At 47.1% G+C, this 15,700-nt stretch overlaps 1 protein-coding gene across 1 annotated transcript in view; it reads left to right on the forward strand.

The window, feature by feature from the left end:
* Positions 1 to 15,700, forward strand: part of LOC146059570 (stomatin-like) — a 37,520-nt gene that overhangs the window by 1,446 nt on the left and 20,374 nt on the right. The window contains exons 2-4 of the mRNA XM_083171906.1: positions 3,732 to 3,941; positions 6,066 to 6,163; positions 6,309 to 6,378. Coding sequence (XP_083028032.1) covers positions 3,815 to 3,941; positions 6,066 to 6,163; positions 6,309 to 6,378 — 295 coding nt within the window. The 5' untranslated portion in view covers positions 3,732 to 3,814. The remainder of the gene's footprint in view (positions 1 to 3,731; positions 3,942 to 6,065; positions 6,164 to 6,308; positions 6,379 to 15,700) is intronic.

The following is a 15,700-nucleotide window of genomic DNA, read 5'->3' on the forward strand; positions in this document are numbered from 1 at the left end:
AGAAATGATACACAAAATTTGATTGGTTGCTAAGGGCAACATCATTTCATTTAATTTTCCGAAGTTTTAGTAAATTTACTCCTGGGGGGGGGGGGGGGGTACTCAATGTTGTCCGGATTATTTGGGTAGATAAAAAATTCGGACATACAGATGAAGCAAGCCTCCTCCTCTTGAATTGCTTAAAAATCCTCTAAAAATTCCAGCGTCACTCACATTTGTTATGTAAATTCAAATACAAAATGTGTAAAAGATTATATTTTCTATATGAGGTAAACATTATAGGTCATTATGATGAATACAAGTGTTTGCTTGGCAATTTTCACACCTATTTTGACAAATTCACTTGGCACTCAAAGGGTTAAGAATCACATATGCTAAGCTGTTGGGGGGGGGGGGGTATTCAGTATTTTGCAAGGTGGCCAATTATAAATGTGCATGGATCGTAGCATGCAGTCATTCAGCAAAAAAGGTACTTGTTTCCTAGCACGGCGCCACTGACTTTAATTGTATGTGATCGGGTCGGAAAAATCGGGTCGATCGCATCGCATGCAACCAAATCGCATTGGATCCAATGTTAAATGGTCCCTGAGACCCCATTTTTTTTTGTATACCCACCCTAATGGTTAATTATATGTGAAATGCCCCCCCCCCCCATTGTTAACGCCACCCCACGATCAACGCCAAATGGAAGCGTGGCGAGCGCAGTGGTACGCGTCCTCTGACCTTTTCATACCCCCACTATCCACGTCGGTGTGGAGTTGATTTTATATAGTGTGGCGAGCATAGGCGAATCTAGGGGGTGGTCCGGGGGTGCACAGGACCACCCATTAGCCCATTTTGTAGCTGAGGGAAGGGGCTTACCAACGAGCCCAGCCCCGTGTCTCTAGCCCCCTGGGAACCAGAGATACGGCCAGGCAAATATGGAACGTTTTCCCTATAGAATAACATGGGACCCACTAATTCCGACCCCCACCTAGTTCAATGGCTGCCAGTTCCCCCTTCGGCATCAATGAAGCTCGAGGTTGATCTCAGTCGAACCCAAATCGCTGGGCCTTCAATCTGATACCAGGCTGGATCCATATGGGTTAATTGGTTCCAGGGATATTGAGGTTAAACCGGGTTTTTTTTTTTTTCTTTTTTTTCATTTCTTAAATGTAATTTCATGACTATTTATGTTTTTTGAGGGCAGATTTCTCTGGAACCAAACAGCCCAGTTTCACGGGACCAAAATCATTCAAAGCCATCTCAAAAGTTCTTCAATATGATACTGGTCTCATGTAAATGGGTCAGTTGGTTCCGAAGATATAGCTGGTTGGTTTAAGGGGTGTAGAAAGAGGGGAGTGGTTGTCTCTCCCCCTCATACCAGAAAATGCAGGGACTAGGCTGGTGTATAAGGGGTCAGCCTGGGAATGTCCCTGCATGATCCTGGGACCATATTCCCGGGAAAATCCCTGCATTTTCTATTGTGAAAGGGGTATTATTTCAAACAGCCGTGCCCTGCAGTGCTCTGAATACAGCCGGGCAGCCCCCTGCTCTCTGCCCAGCTGTCAATGACTGTCACCCCTGCAGTTTCCGCTCCAATTCTTCTCCATGCTTTCACCTCAGCCCGCCCCCCCTTTAATCATGTGCGGCATCATGTGTAATGGGTACTATGGTGTGCGGCATCATGTGTAATGGGTACTATGGTGTGCGGCATCATGTGTAATGGGTACTATGGTGTGCGGCATCATGTGTAATGGGTACTATGGTGTGCGGCATCATGTGTAATGGGTACTATGGTGTGCGGCATCATGTGTAATGGGTACTATGGTGTGCGGCATCATGTGTAATGGGTACTGTGGTGCCATCAAGCAAGAACCCCCTAGCAATGAGCATGTAGGTAAGCAGCACTTATGTGGCAAATATGTAATGGGCATTACAGTTTGATATTTATGTAATGGGCATCATGATGTGTGGCACAATGTGTAATGGGCATTACGGTGTGTGGCCTTATGTGTAATTGGCATTACGACGTGTGGCTTTATGTGTAATGGGTATTACGGAGTTTGCTAAAATGTGTAATGGGCATTACTGTGGGTGGTCTAAAGTGTAATACCACACCCCTTTTTGTGATGCCACGCCTCCTTCCCATGAGGCCACGCCCCCTTTTTGCCACGCGGCATAGCCGCGCAAAGGTTCCCCTGCTGTTGTGTCTACATCTGGGACCACCCATTACCATAATTCTAGATTCGCCTATGGTGGCGAGCCCGAAGCGTGGCGAGGGGACGCGCATTACTTCACAGGTATAACGCGTCCCCTCGCGGGGCTCGATGTGCTCACCACGGTTCAGGCTCGTCACTATATAAAATCAACTCCACGCCGACGTAGATAATGGGGGTATGAAAAGGTCGGAGGACGCGTAACACACCGCTCGCCACGCTTCGGGTTGGCGTTAACAATGGGGGGGGGGGCATTTCACATACAAATTACCCATCAGGGTGGGTATACAATCAAAAATTGGGCATGGGGGGCCATTTAACATTGTTCCTATGTAAAATCGGGTCCATCGCATTGGTCGCATTGCATGCCATTATAATGGCATGCGATGGACCTGATTTTAAATGGCCATTTAACATTACATACAATGTTAAATCGGGTCAGTCGCATCGCATGCCATTATGATGGCATGCGATGGACCCGATTTTAACTTTTTCGGGAAAGCTGTTAAAACGCCCAAAATCGGGTCGGTCGGGTCCCATCGCATACCTTAAGTTAAAGTATGTGAAGGGACCCGACGGGCGCTGTGCTAGGTAACAAGTACCGCAAAAAAAATCCAGCGTGTTTTCTGAACGCAAGCCGTTAGCAAGTTGATGGACAGGAAGTGAGCATTTATGGGTGTCACCCAGATGTTTTCTGGGAGTGTCAGGAAAAACGCAGCTGTGCCCAAGCATTTTCAGGGAGGGTGTGTGACGTCTGCTCCGGCCTTACTAAAGTCTAGATAAGCTATATCTACGGCCAGTGGCACCAACAGGCCCAGATAAAATGGCGGGGGCGTGACCAATGGGTGGGGGCAGGGCCTACGGGAGGAGACATGGCCATGCCCCATGAAAAATATAAACAAGAGGGGGGTAGAGCGAGAGGACAGGCTGCTGCTGCTGCAGCTGTCGTTCTCCCCATCTCAGCTCACTGCACTGAGCAGCTTGTGCTGAGCTGGGGAGAGAGGCTGTGCTGCGGCGGCAGCCTGTCATCTCTCTCTTTACTGTCGTGCTCACTACAACGGGGGAGCGGGACCCGGGCCCATCCATCAGACCTGGCCTCAGGTAAAAAGTACCCGCTCTCCCCCACCTCGACTGCACTGTCGACGGCCCCTCCTTTACCTGTTACTTTAATCACCAAGTCAAAAAAGTCAATAAGTTTTCTTGATGTGCTCAGCAATTGTTCCTGCAGAAAATGTAGTAAAATGGTCATAATCCCTCCCTTGTCCCATAAGCTTGCAATCCTCCTGACAGCACACTGACATACTGTACATCATAACATTTGAGTCTTCCACGTGGAAACCCAACTCCCAGTGAGATAATCTTAGTCATTGTGGTGAGTGATCCTGTTACTGCGAGGATGTCATGCCGGGGCTTATGTTACATAAGTAGTAAGTGGAATAAATATGATATCTTGGTTACAGTTTATTGTTTACCCGGACACGGCAGTGGTGATGGTTCTCTCATGTTGGCTTTCGCACACTCCACTGTTCACAGATAAAGGTATCCTTCATGAAGATTACAGGATTTCCACCGGAGAATATGAGTCCATACTGAAGTCACTCTGATATCCCGGCTGGATGTACGGTGAGCCCGGGCCTCACAGTCTGACCGGTATTCCGCCTAATAAAGTACAACCGGAAATGGAGGACAGCTATGATCAAAGTAAGCCTGGAAGATCCAAGGATGATCCTGAAGCCTCATCAGGTGAGGTCTCATCTGCCCAAATCTTTAATAACAATTGCTGTGAAAATATTAAATCGGGATTGAATCTCACGGCAAGGCAACCGCATTCGATTTGGACTAAATGGTACAGCTCTGTACTATATATATGTAGTCTTGCTTGCACAGTCTATTTTTCTATTCGATTTGATGTGGGAAGGGTCTGGAACAGGAGAACCCCCAGCATTTTATGGGTCGAGCCCATAAAAACACTGATAGTTGCACAGTGAACGCAGGCGTGTCGATGTCTTCTCGGGGCAGGCGGCTGACATCACATGGCATCAGAGCCCACCCTGAATTCGGCCATACAGTAGCTGACTATTATCTGCGAACGGGAAAACAATCATTTTCAGAGCATGCAAATGGGGGGATTCGTGAACATGGGTGCCGCCATGTGTTCCTTATAATTCCAGGGGTTTTGCCATGTGTGGATGTACAAGGTAAACTAATAGCCTTGCGGCTAAGAGTTTACAAGCGCCTAATAGATTAGAATTTTTGCCCAGTGGACGATCCAGGTGTAAATCAAGCTAATGCTCCAAGGCAGGGTATCCAGATTGCAGCCAGTAAACCCAATAAAATCAGCAGGAGATTTACACCTGGATCGTCCACTGGGCAAAAATTCTGATCTACTTCAAACTTGGGACACCACCACCTGCACAATAAGGATTACAAAGGTGCATATTACATAGTTGAGGACACCCATAATCTATTGGGTTTACCATCTCCCTCCAGCGCTTTTCCATCCGGCAAGGTTTATGGACCCCACAATAATTCAGCCTTAGGACGCTAAAATCCAGCCTTCACAAGCACCTCCAAACAAAGACAATATCACGGGAATCCATGCCATAAGTATAACCCCAATTCTTTTATTATATGTACCTTTACAACATTTTTTATTTCTAAACCTTTTTGTATTTTGCTCAAATATGTTTATATGTATTATTACTGTGTAAAATATTTTATACCTATCAAGTGGCTTTGAATCCACATATTATTGTGCAATAAGCAAATAAAACTACATATATACCTTTTAATACCATATTGATCCAATCTTTAGAGCTCCACCTTTCTTCTTTTTCTCATCTGCCATGTGTGCCATATAATTCCAGTGATGACGCCGGGTGTGCCATTTAATTTCAGGGGTGCCACCATGTGTGCCGTATAAATCCAGGTGTGCTGCCATGTGTGCTGTATGATTCCAGGGGGGGGGGGGGGGCACCATGTGTTGCATCTAAAACCAGGGGTTCCGCCATGTGTGCCATATAATTCCAGGGGTGCCGCCAGGTGTGCCATATAATTCCAGGGGTGCTGCCAGGTGTGCCATATAATTCCAGGGGTGCCACCAGGTGTGCCATATCAGTCCAGGGGAGCTGCCCTCTTTTATTAAAATAACTCTTTTACTGCAAGGGTGCCGTATAAGTCCAGGTGTGCCATATCAGTCCGGGGGTGCCTCTCAGTGTGCAGTATCAGTCCAGGGTTGCTGCTAAGTGTGCAGTATCAGTCCAGTGTTTGTGCCACCCACTTGTGTGGCTTAGCTTAGTCATCCAGTTACCTCTTTACTACCTTTTGGGCTAAAAACAATAATGTGAGCTATGAGTTGTTCAAAATAGACTGACAATGAGTGTAAATTAATGTTATTGAGGTTAATAATAGCACAGGAACAAAACAAAAAAAAATAAAAAAAAAATTCTGTAATTTTAGCAGTTTTTATGATTTTTTTTCCAAAAAATACTGATCCAAAATGAAACCCAAAAGGTTAATTTTGGCAAAACCAATCCAGATCCAAAACATGAACGGGAATCCAGACCAAAACCAAAATACAAAACTTGAAGGTGCACTTCCATACTGTAATATCACTGGCAAGAGGTGATGTCTTCGGTATGACATGTCAACCTAGTCATCCAGTTGGCCGTACACACTGCACCACATTGTTCACAATATCTTCCGATTGACCATGCAGCACGGGATCGCACAATTTAGCATAGACACTGTGCTGTGTGAATGATATGCCCTTCCAATTTGCCTCAAAGTGACATACTGTAATATGCTGATATCACTCTAGTGATGCTTTATTTCGGTCTTCTTGAGTGACATGTTTCTGTGTTTTAGGAAACAAAGGTTTTGACTGCTTCGGATTTGTAATCATCGCTTTTTCTTTTTTGTTGGTTATGGTAACTTTTCCTATTTCAATATGGTTCTGCATCAAGGTAAATATCATCCATTATTTACATATTTTTGTATTGTGCAATACTACATTGAACTTGTATATTATTAGGATATATCATGTTTTTGTGAGTGGCTGGTTGCACAGGACAATAGGACAAATCTTAACAAAAGACCTACTTTTTCTAGATTGTTCAGGAATACGAGAGAGCAGTAATCTTTCGACTGGGGAGAGTAAGATCTGGAGCTAAAGGACCAGGTATGTGGTTGTTTATTTGTGAGTTATGTACCACCTACAGTAGTAAACCTTATATAAATGTTCAAATTCATTTGGAACTTTATGAACACTAGAAGTCAGGTCTGTATAGGGTAATAATAACAGCCCTTGAACCAGAGGCGTAACTACTTTTTTTGCGCCCCCCCGCCGGACAATTCGGGCGCCCCCCCCCGAAATATTAACCCCCTCCTTACCCGTCCCCATTGCCACCGGCGCCTCTGCCTCTAACCCGACACGCAGATCTGTGTCGGGTGACGGGCGGTCCCCGGCTCCGGCTGCAGTGCTAATATAATAACAGACACTCGGAAAATGGCTGCCCCCATACAGCATTATGGGGGCAGCCATTTTCCGAGTGTCTCTTATTATATTAGCACTGCAGCCGGAGCCGGGGACCGCCCGTCACCCGACACAGATCTGCATGTCGGGTTAGAGGCAGCGGCGCCGGCGGCAATGGGGTAAGGAGGGGGAGGGCAGGAGTCGGGAGCCGGGACCAGGTGGTAACTATAGTCCCGCAGACCCCCCAGTCGCCCACACCTGCCTAGCGCCTTCACGCCACTGCCTTGAACCTTGAAAAAATTATGAAAGTTGCCTTAGAGTAGAAGTAGGTGGGGTTAGTCCTTTGCACAATACAGACAGCAACCACATGACCTTTATACATTACAGAGAGCTTCCAGTAACAACCATAAAGTTTATTCAGCATCCCACACACAAGGCCATTCAGCAAAAAAAATCCTGTGTCTTTTCTGATTGCAAGCTGTTTGCAAGTTGATTGACCGGAAGTAGAGTGGCAAATCCCAGGAAGTAGGGTGGCCAATCTTAGGGATTTTTTTTTATTGAAAAATGCTTAATCCCAGGAGTGGTCTGTGAGGTGCATCTGGGAATCTGGGAGTGGTGCTGTGTGCACAGCAGTGCCATGTATGAAGAGGTGTAGCCAGCGTAGAGCGTAGAGGTGCCGTGGACCTCTGATCACGTCATACTGCACAGAGACGCGCAGCCATGAACAGGAGCAGCCAGGCAGCATCTGAGTGGGTGCCCGGCATTAGATTGCCCATACCTAGGCTAATCCCGGAATCCCAGGATTCGAAGTTCCAATCATGGGATTCAAATCCCGTTGATTTTAGGCCCAAATTCTGGGATCCCGAGGATCACGGGATTGGCCACCCGAACAGGAAGCCGCCATTTGTGGGTGTCACCCAGACGTTTGGAGTGTCAGAAAAATGCAGAAGTGCTCAGGCTGAGTAGGTCCCTGGGTTACGCACAGAGGGGGTTATTCTGGTTGATTCGTAAGGCCCCTCCCGACGAATGAACACCCACCATCCCCCCTCGCAGTGGGGGTTCACCCGCGCAGGCTGCGAATGGATGTTTTGTATAAACTTTTAAGTCACTTCCATATGCGTGCACGCTGGCATGGATATGGGTGGGCAGCTGACATCCGGTGATGTCAGCTGCCAGCCCCCCCGCACCTGCGTCACCTCCTCCTTACCATGAGAAAGCCCAGGGTTCTCATGGAATGCAGCGTTCCCATATGGTAATGGGGCAGCCCAGCGCCCCCACCCATCTCCGCCCCCCGCACGCCATCATGGGTGCGTGCACCCGGCGAACCGAAAGTTCGCCATTGGTGCACGCACCCTACGTCTGCATATGTGCAGAAACGTGCCTGCACATGCGCAGACACACACCATCGGTACTCCGAGCACACACTTCGATGGTGAGTGAGTTGTGTATGGATTTGCAGCAAAGCGTAATTTTCGCAAGCCATTCACAGACTTGCTCTGGGCAGGTTTTCACTCTGTCTGGTAGGGCCGGATTAAAGGGGGGATCAGTACCCCTGGGCCCCCCTCTATCTACCCCCTGTGGTTGGCATGTATGGAAAAAATATATATATATTTTTTTAGCTAAAGGTTTTGTGCATGGGAGTGGGATAGTGCTGCAGCTTCACTTATCTGCCAATGTGACAATAATTAATGGTGCGGGAGCTGAGGAACACTGACTGCAAGTGTGCAGTGCATTACTGGGAGTTGACCAAGTCCCATGAGACTTTGCACAAGAGGTCAGAGGCTGAGAGGCTTGTGCTGAGATGAGCTCTGCTTGGTGGAGCTCATCATATGCTTCTCAGGCACATGGAGGACAGCAGCAGCAGCGGCCTCGTCATAGGAGGATTTTTAATCACAGGTAGCGCTGAGCATGTCAGGGCTCCTACAGAGTAAGGTACAGAGGGACAAACACAGGATTTTCATGTGGTATTTTATATATATATATATATATATATAAAAATATATATATATAATGTATTTGTGTTTATATTAACTCCCCCCCCCCCCCCTGCAGTTGCCCATTGTCCAAGTTTACACTGCCTTTACTCTGTGGTTTGAAGAAACCCCTGTATGCGAATCTGCAGACACGCCCAGAAATTGATCGCGATAGGCCTACGTTTTTTTAAGCCACCCTTTATTACCTCTCCCAAAATCTCACTTCCTGTCACTTACTGCTAATAAATCTGCTATTGTCAATCAGTCAATGTATGCACAGTTTACTGTGTTGTGTGTGCCATACAATCAATGTGTGCGCAATGTTACTGTGGTGCGTGTGCCGTACAATCACTGTGTGCGCAGTGTTACTGTGGTGCGTGTGCCGTACAATCACTGTGTGCGCAGTGTTACTGTGGTGCGTGTGCCGTACAATCACTGTGTGCGCAGTGTTACTGTGGTGCGTGTGCCGTACAATCAATGTGTGCACATTGTTACTGTGGTGCGTGTGCCGTACAATCAATGTGTGCGCAGTGTTACTGTGGTGTGTGATGTGTGCCATACAATCACTGTGTGTGCAGTGTTACTGTGGTGCGTGTGCTGTACAATCAATGTGTGCGTAATGATACTGTGGTGTGTGATGTGTGCCGTACAATCAATATGTGCGCAGTGTTACTGCGGTGTGTGTGCCGTATAAGCAATGTGTGCGCAGTGTTAGTGTGGTGTGTGATGTGTGCCGTACAATCAATATGTGCGCAGTGTTACTGCGGTGTGTGTGCTGTATAAGCAATGTGTGAGCAGTGTTAGTGTGGTGTGGGATGTGTGCTGTACAGTCAATGTGTGCGCAGTGTTACTGCGGTGTGTGCCCTACAAAGAAAACCACTCAACTGTGCAATCATTGGCACTTGGTTCCCCACTGAATCAGGACCATTATTGTAATTTGAGGCAGGTAAACTGTATTAGAAAGACTGGGAGGTGTCATTAATTGTAGACATGATATCCTCCTTCAAACCACCAGTGTAATTAGCCGTAATTGGATACATACCTCACGTTCCTGCATCAGCAGCTGCACACAATCATGTCTTACATCGTTTGTGAGGTTTACTGCTGTCATTCTAAAGGTGCCCATACACACTGCAATTTGCGGGTACGATGCGATCGGGACCAAAATACATGCAATTATCGCAGAGACCTTTCCTCGCTTGGATCATTTCTCTTTTAAGGGAAGTGGATTAAGGATCTGATTCATAGGTGAATGCAGGGTGGGATATTGCTGATCGGAGATACGGTCATTGGGTCACCTGCAAGTTGTTAGTCATTAGGTTGACACCATTAGGTCGACATGCATTTAGGTTGACATGTGTCTAGGTCAACATACAGTAAGGTCGACATGAGTCAAGGTCGACATGGTTTACGTCGACAGGGTCCTTAGGTCAACAGGGTCATTAGGTCGATAAGGGTTAGGTCGACAGTCAAAAGGTCAACATAGGGTTTTTCACTGTTTTTTGAGCCGACATCCACTAGGGCGTGGTGGGAGAATAAATTAGTGGGACGTGCGTAGCGAGGCACCGAGCCCGAAGCATGGCGACACGCATGGCGACACGCTGCACTTTAACCTGTGTCCATGTTGACTGTGTCGATATTCGGGTAAAAAAACTGTGAAAAACCCCATATAGACCTTATGACCCTGTCGACCTAACCTACGTCGACCTAGACTCATGTCGACATTCCTGCATGTCGACCTAGACATATGTCGACCTAAATGCATGTCGACCTAATGGTGTCTACCTAATGACTGTCTAACAAATTGCTGGTGACCAACTGATCCACACCCGCTGATCGTGATGGGGTTGAGGATGGTGTGTGGGGATCAAAGAATAATATAAGCGACTGATTTTGGGTTGGGCTTAGTTACGGTGTAAGAAGCAGGGCTGGTCATCCCTGGTTTCCTTCTGATCGATGTTGGTGGTCCAGTGCCCGCTCGTTTGTGAATGCACGAAAAAAAAATCTAATTGGATACCTCTATGTTCTAAATCTGTCATTAGAACAAAAGGATACCAGGACTGTCTTTATTACATGTGTACTATATACTGTATTTGATGTATTACATTGGTTTGTGTGTGTGTGTATATATATATATTCAAAAGAAAAAAGTTTGGTACCGTGTTAGCCAGTTGAAAAGAAAAGTTTTATTGTTCCTCAGTGAGAAAAACAAAATAGCAATCTAGCAAATATGATACCTTTTAATGGCTAACAAAAATAGATGTTGTTAAAATGCAAGCTTTCGAGACTACTTAGGTCTCTTCCTCAGGCATGGTATAACAAGGTGTGTGAAGAAACACACATATATATATACACAGCAGAGTAGGAACAAGATGTGATAGATGGACATTCTTAAGATCAAAACAAAACAAAATAACAGAATGAGCTTGTAAATTGAGTCCTTAATTAGTTTGTAGATAGTTTGTCATCAACTTAGAGACAATAAAACTTTCACACTACTTATCTACAAACTAATTAAGGACTCAATTTACAAGCTCATTCTGTTATTTTGTTTTGTTTTGATCTTAAGAATGTCTATCTATCACATCCTGGGCCTTATTCTGATCGGAGCGGCCAAACGTGCGTACGTTCGCCATTACCGCATGCTAGCCGTACGCGGCCATTAGGGTTAGGTCCACCCACAAATCAGCCGCTTACGTACGGGCAGAAATACCGTAGAAGGGGAGTGGCGTACAAATGAGCGTACGGCAACGTACGCGGACGGCTCAGCCCTTGCACTCCGACAACTGGCGTACAACTGAGCGTACGGCGCCGTTTACGGACGTCTTTCGTCCGTCTTCCCACCGACTTCTTGCGGAGATCTGAGCGTACGCCAGCTTGCACGGACGGGTCCCTATTGTTTTCAATGGAAAACTCAGCTTATGTCACCGCTCGTGAGAGTGAGCGTACGTCCGTGCACGCTGGCATACCCTTCACATATATGGACCTGCAAATCTTGCCTCTCAACTACTAATCTGACAATTGATTCATTAATCTATTTGTTATTCAATTATTGTTTTCTATTAACTAAATTGTCTACCTTAATAAAGACCTAATAAAACTACATTTGAACCCTCATTACATGTATATTTGTTATGTTCTAATGTGGCATTTTAATCACTATCTATGTGTCCCCATATTGCTGTTACTTTTACATCAAGTTATGTTGGTGTTTCTGTATATGTCCTAAATTATGTCCATAATTACTTTGTCCACAATGTGTAACATGTATACCTACCCTGATGTTATGTGTGATGTTTTAATCTAACAACAATAAACATGCATGCATTTTCACTATGTGTTATTTTACTCAAAAACACACACATTCACACATCAATCATTACCCCTCACCTCAAATTACAAGTATAACTTACAGTACACATCTGTATGCATACCCTCCAACTGTACCGTTTTTGCCGGTACAGTACCGTTTTATAACGGGCTGTACCGGCTAAAAAATAAAAGTACCGATGTACCGGTTTCCTCCTTCGACCCGCAGGTGATGGCTTCGGGCTGCGATGGATGGATCCCAGCGGGGGTAATTTTGTCCCAGTGCAGCTGCCCCCGTTCCCAGTGGTGCCTTGCGCGCTATCCCGGCAGCCAGCGTGCTTGCATCACATGAGGTCAGCGTGCGGCCCCGCTCCCGTACTCAGGGGCTGCCCGCACAGTAAAGACCGCCTGACGCATGCATCCCTTTCATATCTGGAAGATGCCAGCGCGGCGAGACTCGGATGACAAGGCAGCACCTGGTGGTGAGGGGAGCGGCCAGCCGTGCAGCCAGTGGTGGTGAGGGGAGCACCTGGTGGTGAGTGGAGCGGCCGGCCGTGCAGCCAGTGTCGTGTCTTGTCCTCTGGGCCCGGGTACAGTACACATTTAAAATTAACTCCGTTCAGGTGGGGGCATGGCCACACCCCCTATATCAGTGACCACGCCCCCTGTACCGAAATCCATAGCTAAAATGTTGGAGGGTATGTGTATGTACCTACCCTTACAAGCCCTCTAACATATTTCTGATTAAAAACACAGGCAATTTCGAACTGTACATAAACTTTTATTTATAACACAAATAATAAGGGGGGGGGGATAAAAAAAAATTAAATGCGGGCCTCCAGAAGGCCAAACAGGATCTGGAGGTACAGGAGGGTGAGAACGATCTCCCGCATTAGGGCTGCCACCTCCTCCTGCTGCTGTTCAGTGTCTGTAGTGAAGGGATAAAAAAAATAAATTAATATATAACATACACAAATGTTTGTTGTATTTGTACATAATAAAAAGTTCAGAGTTATGTGTGAAGGCCACATACATTTTTAAACTACATTGAAGATGGGTCTGCTGTAAACACAGTACTAAAAAATAATATGTTAACACACACATACTGTACATAGTAAATAACATTAATTCAATTACTCCTTCTTGAATGTATGTATGCTGAGACCCAATTGGTAGTTTGGTTTTGGGGGACTGTCCTCTAACCTCACAATTAGGCTGTGCTATTTAAGGGTTATGACATTGTTGTGGCTTAAGCCAGGGGTTCCCAATCTTTTTTGATTCACGGCACCCTAGAAAATCAGACTTTTTTTCACGGCACCCCTAGGTCAATTTTTTTTAATTTTGATTGGGTTTATATGCGATTCTTAGTGGCAGTTATGTGGTAAAGGGCAGGATTTGCTTCTGTTGGTACACAATCTATGATTGCCAACTACCAGCACTGGTTTTGCTCATAAATAATTAACCACTAATAATTTGAGTTGGTCCTAGACCACCAAGCCGTGGCACCCCTACATGTGTCCTGAGGCACCCCAGGGAGCCACGGCACACAGTTTGGGAACCACTGGCTTAAGCACTCCTTACTATTTAAAATTTAGGACATTGCTGTACAAATTATAGGCCTCCAGCTATGTTTGTAAAGCATGCATCCGCATGGCCTCACACACTATTAACAAAACAATATCTACATTTATGTTGCACATCATGCTGGGAACTGGAGTTACCCAACACCTGGAGCCACATTACTACCACACCACTAATGTCGGATATCTCATTGGATGTACTGTTATGTCAATTATTCAAGGGGTGAGGCATGGCCACACTCCAAAAAACCACCAAGGGGACACACCCAGGGGGCTTAACTAGGTTTTCAGCGCCCCCCCGCCAGATGTTTTTTCGGCGCCCCCCCCCCCCCGCCCGCCCGCCACCCGCCACCCGCCACCCCCCACCTAACCTGACCCCCCTTCTCACACTTACCTGTCCCCGCAGTCTGCATCTCGCCCGGCTCTCTGCCGGGACCTGCCTGACGTCACGGTCCCGGCCGGCTCCTGCAATGAAAACTGACTCTTAGAAAATGGCTGCCCCCATACTGCAGACAGAAAACTGTCTGCAGTATGGGGGCAGCCATTTTATAATAGTCAGTTTTCATTGCAGCAGGAGCCGGCCGGGACCGTGACGTCAGGCAGGTCCCGGCAGAGAGCCGGGCGAGACGAAGACCACAGGTAACTATACCTCCGCAGCCCCCCCGGCGCGCCCCCAATTTCTCTGCACCCCCCGCCACCGCGGGGGCTGCGGAGGTATAGTTACGCCACTGGACACACCTCATGGTCGCCCTGCAGTGATATGTTGCAACTAATGTTGATGTTGGATACACATATGTGGTTGTTGTGATTGTTTATGTGTAGAAATGTGTAGGTAAACATTAGACACATTATTTACTTACGGCTACTTGAGCCATCCTGGTCGCCGCTGGTTGGCTGTGCGTTGGTTGGGGGATCAGGAGCAAGGGGGATGGGATGGGAATTTGGATAGAGGTAGTGGGTGTGAGTGGGGATTGGAGAGGTTTGGGGGTGGGTGGTGGAGAGGTGTAGGGGGGTAGGAAATGGGGTGGGGAGGGGGTGGGGGTGGGGGTGGGGGTTGGGGTGGGGGTTGGGGAGGGGGTGGGGGAAGGGGATGGGGAAATTGTGTGGGACCAAGCATGAGCCATTGGCTCGGCCTCCTCTTCCTCCTTCTCCTCTTCCTCCTCCTCTTCTTCCTCCTCCTCCTCTTCCTCCTCCTCTTCCTCCTTCTCCTCTTCCTCCTCCTCTTCCTCCTTCTCCTCTTCCTCCTCCTCTTCCTCCTTCTCCTCTTCCTCCTCCTCTTCTTCCTCCTCCTCCTCTTCCTCCTCCTCTTCCTCCTTCTCCTCTTCCTCCTCCTCTTCTTCTCTCCTCCTCCTCTTCCTCCTCCAGGGCTGCCTGGTCCAGGGCTGCCTGGTCCCGGGCTGCCTGGTCCCGGGCTGCCTGCTCCCGGGCTTCCATACGTGCCCTTGCCCGTGCTGAAATGTTCATGTTGATGGCATAGAAATCGAAGATTGGATTTCATAAAAAAGGGGGAAAGAAAAATTCACATTAGTCATGCTCATAACCTTCAAAATTATCATTGCTGTGATATTTCAGACATTTATCATGCAAACTAATTGATATCCTACACCCCAAAACTGAGCAACTACTTAAACCCCCCCTATACACCCCCTATACACCCATATACACCCCATATACCCCCCATATACACCCCATATACCCCCCATATACCCCCATATACACCCCATATACCCCCATATACCCCCCATATACCCCCCATATACACCCCATATACCCCCATATACCCCCCATATACACCCATATACCCCCCATATACACCCCATATACCCCCCATATACACCCCATATACCCCCATATACCCCCCATATACACCCCATATACACCCCATATACCCCCATATACACCCATATACACCCCCATACTCAGGAACATATTTATAAAAAGTACACAAAACATTGCTAAAAAACGCTGACATACTAGTAATCAAAACTTACATCGGGCAATATGGCGGCGAAGGCTGCTGAGTAACACTGGCTGCCGCCTGCGCAGGTCTGACCAGCGCCGCTCAACCTGCCCCAGGCTTCTGCGGACGCCGGTCGTCGAGAAGATCAGGCGGCGGGCAGCAGTATACGCCCGCCGCTTGTCCGCATTACAAACATATGGGCCCCT

This window comes from Crinia signifera, chromosome 2 (genome assembly GCF_055691185.1).
Source record: "Crinia signifera chromosome 2, ASM5569118v1, whole genome shotgun sequence".
In the NCBI taxonomy this organism is placed as follows: Eukaryota; Metazoa; Chordata; class Amphibia; order Anura; family Myobatrachidae; genus Crinia; species Crinia signifera.